The 10,697-nt window shown below is 42.0% G+C and overlaps 1 protein-coding gene across 2 annotated transcripts; it reads right to left on the bottom strand.

The window, feature by feature from the left end:
* Positions 1 to 207: 207 nt before the first annotated feature.
* On the bottom strand, positions 208 to 9,572 carry INIP (INTS3 and NABP interacting protein). 2 transcript variants are annotated; one of them, XM_056848837.1, is made up of 5 exons: positions 9,520 to 9,572; positions 3,421 to 3,523; positions 1,757 to 1,816; positions 1,283 to 1,373; positions 208 to 346 (listed from the first exon to the last, which is right to left on the bottom strand). In XM_056848837.1, the coding sequence occupies exons 1-5, from the start codon at positions 9,542 to 9,544 to the stop codon at positions 251 to 253; spliced, it is 375 nt and encodes a 124-aa protein (XP_056704815.1). In that variant the 5' UTR covers positions 9,545 to 9,572; the 3' UTR covers positions 208 to 250. The 2 variants fall into 2 exon arrangements, with proteins under 2 accessions (XP_056704815.1, XP_056704816.1); XM_056848838.1 differs by lacking the exon at positions 1,757 to 1,816.
* Positions 9,573 to 10,697: the final 1,125 nt, after the last annotated feature.

Here is a 10,697-nt window from a genome sequence, read left to right as displayed (position 1 = left end):
GAAAGAACCAAGATAGCAAAACTCAAGCATGTATCAGTGTTATCCAATTTTCAGACCATAAGGTAGTTTAGAACTCGTAGAATAGTTTAATGTCCGTCCCCCCCCCCCCCGCCACCTTTCAAATTAAGAGTCTGGCTCCAAAATGAAAGCCTTTGGAAAGGCTTTGTTCAGTTCTGAGTCCGGCTTCAGAAGCAGAACAGAGCTGGATGCACCTCAACGGCCTTCATTCGAAGGACACTAAATCAAGTTCTCACTCTAAATCAAGCCGTGGCAATACAGGAAGAATGAGATTTCCAAATGCAGAGTCCTGGGTGATGAAGTATCCTGAAGAATGTGTATGAGCATGCTGGAAAAGAAAAGAAAAACAGTTTCTTTAAAAAATGGCAAACACAGATTTTTATTGCTTTGAACATGCACACTGCCATTCCAGCTGAAGCATGCACTGAATAAAAATGCAGATTCAGAGGCAGCTTTTGTTTAACAAAGGTGGCAGTCCTACACTCAATTGGGCCTCCTGTGTTTTTTAAGCAGCCCAACAGCATACTTGATTGCAGGATCTATAATTCGATGCAGAAGGCGAACAGCAGTGCTGGACACACAAACTGTAATTGTAATCTGTTCACAGGGTTGTCCTTTAGGTTGTCGCTGCGCCCTCTGGTGCTGGAACTCCAGCATGACAGGATACAGAGGAGAGAGCTGTGAGGTACACTCTATACCTGCAACAGAAGTCACACGGCACAAAACAGACACAGCTGCTAGTCTGGACTCCGTGCACATGCACACCTCGTCATGTTAGTCGGTGAATAGCAAGCAATGTCATCCACGTGCAGTTTCTACGTTTTTGTGGGGTTCATTAGTCTTTGCTCTCAGCATGTGAAAGAAGAGTTGGTTTTTATATGCCAACTTTCTCTACCACTTAAGGTAAGAATAAAACCAACTTACCATCACCTTCCCTTCCCCTCCCCACAACAGACACCCTGTGAGGTAGGTGGGGCTGAGAGAGCTCTAAGAGAGCTGTGACTAGCCCAAGGTCACCCAGCTGTCTTAGTGTGTAGGAGCAGGGAAACAAATCCAGTTCACCAGATTAGCGTCTGCCGCTCATGTGGAGGAGTGGGGAATCAAACCCAGTTCTCCAGATCAGAATCCACAGCTCTTAACCACTACACCACTCTGGCAGGTTAAGGTACTCCAGGAACCGCCCCTTGTGATGTATTCAAGTAAGGCCCCAAGGAAACCTGCAGCCCACAGTAGATGTGGGTCTGCTTCCGCTAAGACCACTCACTTGCAAGGCAGCCTTCTGCTGTGCCGCTATGTGCTGTTGCTCTGCATGATCACGAAAATCCTTATTAAGGGAGGATCTAGCAAGCGAGATGCTGCAGGCAACAGGGGGGAAAAAAGAACCCATGTCACACAAACGCAACCAAATCAAGCACCACCACAGGACCACAGCCAGGGTGGGCACTGAAGAGCCAAGAACTTCTGGTCTGACGCAAAGCTTGAATGTTTGGGAAACCTGACATGCAAGATGGTGGGGCAAGCACCAGATGAACAAGTTCTGCTCAGGAAGACTAGCTCTGGCGGCAGCAGGTTACGTCAAACGGGAAGGATGCCCAAGCCCTAGTGTCAATCGAAGGGAAATCAACTGGAAGGCATGCAGTAGGATGACAACTTGGCCCCCCCAGCTCATTTGTCTCTTACCAGTGCCACCCAGTGACTTGCCTAAGTGATACCTGAATAAAACAACAGCACTACTAACCAGGGGTCCATAGTCTTCATGATGGGGAGTTCATATGTTTGGTAGAGTGGCTGCAGAACTCTGTATGCATGAAAAGAGTTTCCCATTGAGATCCAGCCCATACTTCGTTTGTAGCCAACATATTTATACAACACATTTAATAAAGCACCTGCGCCACCATGAGCAAATAAGATAAAGCTTTAGACCAGGGCCCCCTAACCTTTTTGAGCCTGTGACCACCTTTGGAATTCTGACAGGGTCGTTCGTGGCACAGCCACAAAATGGCTGCCCCAGGAGGCAGAGCCAACCACATAGAGGAAGCCCAAATGCAGGGGGAAAGGGGGGTAATTAAAAAAACACAGTGGGAAAGAGGGATGGAATAGAATAAAAGCAACACTGTGGTGTCAGCTGCCACTGAAACAATGTTAGTGTCATCTGCACAGCCAATCAGATCTCCAGTGGTCAATAAGAAGCCCTTCTGGGCAGCAGCCCACCACACTTTCTGAAAACACTTGGTGGGCCACAAGCAAAGGTCTTTGCAGGTACCCCACCACCCACGGGCACCATGTTGCAGACTCCTGGTCTAGACTGAACACTCGAGGAAAAGAAATCATGTACCGAGTCATTCATTTTTGCACTTTTTAAAGTCAGAGCTCCTTTGTAACCTCAGAGATGTTCGCTAAATGTCATGTCAAAACCATTAAAAGTGTTTGCAGGTAGAAAAAGACAGGGTGAGTAAGGCGAAGTATTGAGGACTGAGATCCCGTCACTCTCTACATTCTTCAAGAAGCGCCCCGAATTAATGGCTGGCCATTCTCTTTGGGAGCGGAGAACAAGCCACGTGTCATCTAACTCAAGACTGCTGAAGAGCTACATATTTAACTAACTGAATTGTCATGACCCCATACCTAGGCTTTCCCTCCTACTCTGAAAGCTGGATGCTTATTTAGGCCACTGGGATCTAGATCTCATGAACACATTCATAAATAAATACTCCTGTTAGGAATGCAACATACATATTTGATGGAGATGATCTAGAGATGTGTGTGAGAGAGAGAATGAGTCTAGTACTCATGCAATTATTTCAACTCCTACCTAAATTGAAACAGAATAGTGAAAGAAAGTTTGATGGCTTTGCAAATCCCACCTTCCTTTAATGGAAAGCATGCTGGTGGTTTTGCTGCAAGAGAACACCATGGCTCCTGTTCTGAAAATTGCCCATATTTCCACTGGACTGACTACCACAGAGGGATCATTTCACAACTCCTATGGGATCTGGACTGCCACTGCTGAAGTTGTTTCATCAGGATTCATTTACACGCTTACTTTCAAGCACTCTTGTTTTTGGCTGTAGGATGCGCTTAGTTTTAAGACTTTAATTGTTTTTTTATTATATTTCACCTACTATGTTACTATGGATTTTTGAGAAGCAGGGTAAAATATAACACATTTTAAAAACGAAATGTGTCCAAGCTTCCCTTTCCAGAGGGAAAGGGAAAAGTATGAAGACTCAAAAATCACAGTATGTGGGCTGGCTGTCCCTCTAAAGGTGGTTACCAGAAACAACTCGTACAAAATGAAATAGTTCCATTAGATTTATATACCATCATATGAAAAAGCAACATTTTTGCTTTGATCAGACAACAATGTTGAAATAAATACACAGGTCTCCAAATGTACAGTACCTGGCTCCAGGGTGATTTGTGGAAGACTGGTTTTGCATCAGTAGCTTCCTCTTCTCCTTGTCTAGCTCAGCCAAGATTGCAACCCTGTTTTTATTCTGAAAGCCTGCCAAGAATGAGAAAAATGTAAATTCCGGCGATGTGCTTTATTTCTTCAAACCACCCCATAACCTCACTGGCTTACAGCTTCTCCGTAGTACATTAGGATGAATATAAATGAGGACTATATTAATCTTCAAAGCAGATGAGCACCATCCTTGAAGTCTATTAACACACACACCCCTTTCTTCTCTCTTCGTTTATAACCTGCACAGGCTTCCTAACAGTATTGTGAATGCTAACTATTAGAAACAGTATTATGAATGCTAACTATTAGAAGAAGTCTTTAATCTTGAGCAAGGATGCTTTGGGCTGCCGATCTCAAAACAAGCAGGCGCCTGGCACACTACCACATTTTCCTCCCCTACAAATACAGATTTCTGCATTATATATTCGACAAACATGAAGCAACTGTTCAGAATAATTCCTACAAGATGTGGCCAAATTGTGTCCTTTATTACAGCAAATTCTGGCTGAAAACTATAGAACAAGCGTTAGAAATAAAAGCTCTTTTGCATGCTTGCTTTTGCATGCTTGCTTTTGTGCCACCTACAGGGACTAGGTAGAATCCTTGAGAATTACAGATTTTAAAAAACAAAACAAAATAGGTTCCAGTCCCCACAGATTAAGTTTGAGAATGTAATGGGAGGAACAAACCAGAGCAAAACATGGTCAGAATTAGTCAGCAACATTGTAAGAACTTCACACTATTGTTTTGGAGCTCTGATTGGGCTTTGCCCTATCACTCTCACAACTAACTGTGGAGCCTTCCATCAGAGGAACAGGAGCTAGGACTCAGTGGTAGAGCATCTGCTCAGCATGCAGAAGGTCCCAGGTTCAATCCCCGGCATCTCCAGTTAAAGGGATTAGGCCAGTAGGTGATGTGAAAGATCTCTGCCTGAGACCCTGGAGAGCTGCTGCCGGTCTGAGTAGACAATACTGACTGATGGACCAAGTGTCTGATTCAGTATAAGGCAGCTTCATGTGTTCAACAGCTTCACGGGCTGGAGGAAGGCAAGATGCTTAGCTGAGAAGTGTAGCAGGATAAAACCCATTCTTTCTCAGACTGCATTTCAAGATTTTCCAAGGGCTGCTTCCAGTTTTTCACATTTGAGGGTTAATTCGTACATCTATCACAAACACCACTCCACACAGGCTAATTATGCAATTTACTATGAAACCTGTGTTGATTGCATGTCCCCACATGTACAACTGACCTGTAACTGTAGTTTGGAGTACACAATTACTTCTGCCCAGGCCCTCCACATTCAATAAATTACCCACACCCGCTCAATGCCCAGGAAAACACTTTTAGCCTACGATTGTTTCAGATATATTATCGGGGGGGGGGGGGAACTATTTTCAGTGCCACTCCAGGATAAGATGACTGCACTGTAGGCGGGTGTCTGAACACCGACATGCTGACTGTGTTAAACAGTAAGACGATGTTTTCAATTTGGTGTTTCAAAGTGAGCAATCTCTTCTAAAAATGCCTGTGCATTCTTACATATCAGTCAGCAGCGGGTGGATTTTTTTTCATTGCACACTATAAGAAACAAGAGTGTGGTTTTAATTTGGGTTTAAAAACAAAGATTGGGTGATACAGGAAGGAAACGTTTGTTAATTACTTAAACTAAAATGTATGTTCCTATCTGGGAATTAAGATCACAGGGAGAGACCCCTCCTGACTGTCCCAACAATCAAAGCAGCTCATTTGGTAGGTACACAAGAGGGCCTTTTCGGTGGTCGCCCCACGATTATGGACTAACCTCCCCAGGGAGGTGTGCTTTCAATCTTTAGGAGGCAGTTGAGGGCCGTTTTATTTAGGACTGCACTTGACTTTAAAAAATGTATTAGAAGTCCTAACTGTGATTTTAAATTCTGGTCTTGTATGTATCTGTATATCTAACAGCAACGTGTGACCCCCCCCCCCATCTCTGAATACCTAAATCCACGGATTGGACCACATTGACGCTAAACAGATTCTTCTGCAACCTTGGGGTATTCACCAGGTTTGCAGAAAAATCTGAAAACTTAAAAAAAAATACACTGGGGGTTTAAATAGCCCCCATTTAAAAACGAGCATTGTCTGTGCAAACACAGAAAGCACTCACAGTTCTAACTGGGGGTGGCAGCCACCAACGGGAGTGGCTCCAGGGCCGGCAGCAACAACAACGGTGCCTGGGACCAGTGCTGAGCCCAGAGCAGCTCTCAATGTCGTCCACCACAGCCAGGGTGGATAAAAATCAATGATATTTGTTTAAATTTTTAAAATCAGATTTTTTAAATAAAATGTTTGAGGAAAATTGTATCTAAAGATGGTTTTCTACTTAAGATAAATTACAGTCCAAAGGTTATTCATCATGAAATAAGGATTTGTTTTTAATTATGTAGCATGAGGTTGTATATTCAAACAATTTTTCAGTTTTTGGGTAAATGAATCCCATTAATCATTTTAAAATCTCATGCTCTTCCAGAGGTTTCTGTAAGACTATTTTGGGCAGTTTTTCTGTCAAGAAGATATTATCACAGATGCTTGGTTTTGCAGTTCTCAAAACTATGGATTTGCGTCTGCAGAGATAACATACTTCTTCACAGCAGGTGAAGGTCCTACCACAACAGGTGGGGTCCTACCATTCGACAATCTGCAATATATTACAAGAAGGTGCCTGCAATACCCAGTACCAGGCAGTGGAAATCCTTTGCTCCATATCCTCTCCCATAGGGATGGATGTGTTGCTCCACATTCCTCCCAATGTGTGGAGAAGCGGGCAGGTTGCTTTATTCCACCCTTGGCCTTCCTCAGTAGCTTGCTTTGGGCTGAGCGGTGGAACACATCAGCCTCCAATGGTCACCTTATGAGCAGAGAGTGGCAAACACTCAGCCTCGAGTGGGGTTTGCTTTGGGCTGAGCGGAGGGGAGCATGTGCTTTCCAAAGGGCCACAGAACTGCAGGGAGTGTTTTGTAAAAAGGCACATCTGCTGATGGCAGAGAGACCTTTTCATGCCCGAACATCCAATTTTTACCCACAGGCCACTGTTCAGACAGACCAATAGGATACAGATTACCTAGGCAACATATAAACCAATTAGTGCACCATTTATGATAACGTAATTAGGCCTTTTGCAGTCACTATCAGCAAGCTGATTTCCCTATCGCTTTCTTGTAATAATTTACATTCTGATGTGTTCTCCCAACATGTTCTGCAACAATTAGGCTAAATTCATGTTGCTCATTAAATTCTCCTTGAATTATTAAAGTAGTATGAATATTTTACTTGCCTCAAATAACTATGACCACATATGCAAAACAATTTAATACATATAGTGGTTTATGGATAGAAAGACCTTGAGGAAATCTGCATATAGACTAACCTTCAAATTTGAGGCTTTGCATTAAGAGCAGCAGTTTCAAATGTAGCAACTGTGCTTTAACCCCTGCTTTCCTTCCCTTCCTGCAGAAAATTAAATATCTACAATTCACCACAGCTTTAAGTTTGGCTAGTCTACTGAGGATAAAAGGAACGTTACAGAAAAATAAGCACTTTTCTTTCTAGATACTTTCCTATGGCAAAAAATAACCCTCAAATCCAGACAATGTTTTTATCATATATATTCAGTGCCCATCAGGAAGAGACTATGCCATCAAATCACTGACCAAGGGGTGGACAGGTGTAGGCTTTTGTGTGAGAGGTAATACATATTCAAAAGTACCATATAGTAGAGCCCTTTCTAGAATGCAGGTGGGGAAATGCATGTGTGAATGCTCATTTGATTACTATGATACAGTCTATGTGGGCCTGCCCTTGAAAGCTGTTCCGAAACTACAGCTGGTGCAACAAAATTCCTAGCAGGATGCATCCTGGTAGCCCTATTAAGCTGGTGCTGGCTTCTGACTAATTTCCAGGCTCAATACAAAAGGGCTGTTTTTGACCTTTACATGCCTAAATGACTTTGGCTCAGAGCATCTGAAGGACCGCTTCCACCCATGTCTTCCAGCCTGAGACTTGAGGTCTATGGATCTTTCCTCTGGGATCCAGCTCTAACTAAAGTCCCACTGACTGGGACACAGAGGAAGGCCTTTTCAAGGCCGCAACCCTGCCTGTGCAACGCCCTTTTCAAGGCCGCAACCCTGCCTGTGCAACGCCCTTCTGTGCAAGGCCCTCCTTTCCAAAGCCTTTGTGGTGGGTCTGCTACAACATGCTTCCATGCTGTTTTCATTATGTTGAGTTCTGTTTAATTTTATTAATATACTACAATAATTCACAGTTATTATTATTGTAAACTGTTTTGGGGGCTATCTTTGGTTAAAAGGTGATTTAAAAATGCACTAAATATGAACGTTCACCTGCATTAAAAAAAAAAAAAAAGCAAGCTGTATATTGAAAATTATGCAAGAATCCCTCACCCCAGCAGGCTATTTCTTCCATACAGGGAGATGTTTTTATTAGATGGAGGACTCAAACATTCAGTTTCCCCCACCTGCCATCTCAAATAATACAATCCTCAATCATATCTTAATAGCGGACCTTCTAGGCCTGTTAGCTAGGAGAAAAAATGGGGAAAAGATAATTAACTGGATAAGAAAACCCTTTGGTATTAATCTTCTGCTTGATCCCAAAGTCATTTTATTGGCAACGTTAAAACTGGCAAGACGCCAAGAGCAGGCATTAAATCTTTTGTTTATTAGCTCAAGGCAAAATTGTTAATTGCTAGATGTCGTAAGCAAAAAAAGAAAAAATCTATCATTAAACTCCAGGCTAATAAAAGTTTGGGAAGGAACAAACATAATGAGATTACTATACAGATTTATATTTCAAGAGGATGAATGAGAAATCTAAATGGATTAAAGCAGTTACAGTATATGGTACATTTTCCTGGTATGGTGACATATTTAACAGAATGGAAAGAGGGCCATTATATGGTGGTGCAGTAAGAATCTGCCTAGCATTATTTTGTTCCACAGTACACAAGCGGAGCCAATTAGAACCAACCCAGCCCCTTCATCAGTAGAAGCTCATCCCAAGTCCTGTTCCTTGGTCACACTATAATATGATAGAACCTGAACAGTTTGTCAAAACATATGCTTAATGTCTTGCTGTCAAATGTAATCTTAAAAATAAGTTTAAAACATTTTTTTTAATTATACTGAACCTACACTGGGATGGTTTCTTCAATGCAAGACTCACTTCATCCAGATATTCAACTTTATTTGTCCCTCAGTTTTAAAGCGTAGTTGAAAGGCCTAGGTTTTTATTTGGAAAGGGACTGGTTTCTCCCTTCCACCTCCCTTCCTGTTCTCTCCTTTGTAAAATATGTGATAATTGGATTTTTATGTGACTTTATCAGATTGGGTAAACTACCAACTGTGCCAACTACAGTTTATTATTTTATGCAAAGCACTCCAGGCCCCAAGTGGTGAAGCTATATAAATAAAAATTATTAGAATTAAATGCCATAGTATGATTGCTTGTGAAAGGCTCAGCTGCTGAAAGCATTTCCAAAGACAGGGATGCTGGAAAGCACCCACAGACCATATTAATGAATTCAGAATGTCATTTGCATAAAACACTGCTGCCTGTGATTTTTTTTTAAGACCAAACATTTATTGGCCTTAATCTACCTCTAGTCATGTACGACTAGTAGCATGTAACAATCAGTGGAGCTCAGATGGTGATGCACATCAAAAAGCCAAAATTCAGATAGTTCAGACTGGGTGATCATTGCTAAGCAGAGGTGAATGCAACACAAATTGCCTTGCTGGATCCAAATAAGTATTTTCAACCCTTTTGAATTGAATCCGCTTGTTATCAATCAAGTTCAGAACTGCTACATTAAGCACTGCTAAGATTTTTTAAAAACTAGAATTTTCCTAGTGCAGAAGAGCTGAATAAACTCCTCATTAGGATGTGTCTTTTGCCCCTGAGGGGGAAAAAAAGCACAATTTCGCAGAATTTCACAGTTCAGAAACCAAACCACAAGATATAAAAAGATAACCATTTACCTTGTCCAGGAGGGTTTGAAGCCATCTTGGATTCTGCCGGCCTTAATTTTATCAGCAACTTGTTGCTAAAGGAAGAGCTTTTTTTAAAAAAAAACACAATAACACAAATTAGCATATAGCAAACCAAAATGCTGTGGTGTGCTAATATCTTTCTTGAATGACTTCCAGAATACAAAGAGAGCTTACAAAAACAGTTTTAGATCAGACATAGATAACCAGGGCAAACAAACAATTGAAATCTGGGGTTCCACACACCAGCCCATAGTTAAATTGTGGAACTCCCTGCCCCAGTATGTGGTGATGGCTGCCAACTTGGAAGGCTTTAAGAGGTAAATGGACATGTTCAGGTAGGAGAGGGGGTTTCACGGCTACAAGCAAAAATGGATATTAGTCATGAGGCATATTCTGTCCAGGATCAGAGGAGCATGCCAATTATATTAGGTGCTGTGGAACACGGGCAGGACAATGCTGCTGCAGTTGTCTTGTTTGTGGGCTTCCTAGAGTCACCTGGTTGGCCACTGTGTGAACAGACTGCTGGACTTGATGGACCTTGGTCTGATCCAGCATGGCAGTTCTTATGTTCTAACCCTTGCTCACCTAGTTGCTCAGAAAGGTGGTTTCTGAGTTGTGCATATTGTCAGAATCTAGCTTGTTTCTGTTTTCCTGATTAGTAATTAGTAATTTTCAGACTTTTCGGAAGAAAGTTACAAATGAAACTGTACATGCAAATAGGGTGTCCACCATTTTTTTAAATTAGCTCTGCGCCAGTTATTTTAACAAATATTCAGAGCAGTGTTACACCCATACAAGCCCATGGACTTCAAAAGCTAATTCTCTTAGCACTTTCACTGTGAGACACAACAGAAAGCTTTTCTTTGCATGGTAACCAGGTGGGGAAAGCTTCCTCTGTTAAATCTTTCTCAAATAGCTGTTATACTATCAGATAGTGAAAAAGTGGGCTTGTATCCACATTACAGACTGGTTTATAACCTGTTCTCCCCCCACAGAGAACAGTAGCTATTTAAAGGGGTGCAGGTATTTCTTCTATCACAGTTCTCCTTCTCTTCAACAAACTACTATTGTTGGAAATAAACTACCATACGTAAACTCATTTTAAAACCAACTTAAGTTTATAATGTAAATATGCCCTAAAATTGGCAGTCACACAGGGGAAGGCA

Source organism: Euleptes europaea, chromosome 4 (assembly GCF_029931775.1).
Source record: "Euleptes europaea isolate rEulEur1 chromosome 4, rEulEur1.hap1, whole genome shotgun sequence".
Classification (NCBI taxonomy): Eukaryota; Metazoa; Chordata; class Lepidosauria; order Squamata; family Sphaerodactylidae; genus Euleptes; species Euleptes europaea.
This window is presented reverse-complemented; position numbering and strand designations above follow the sequence as displayed.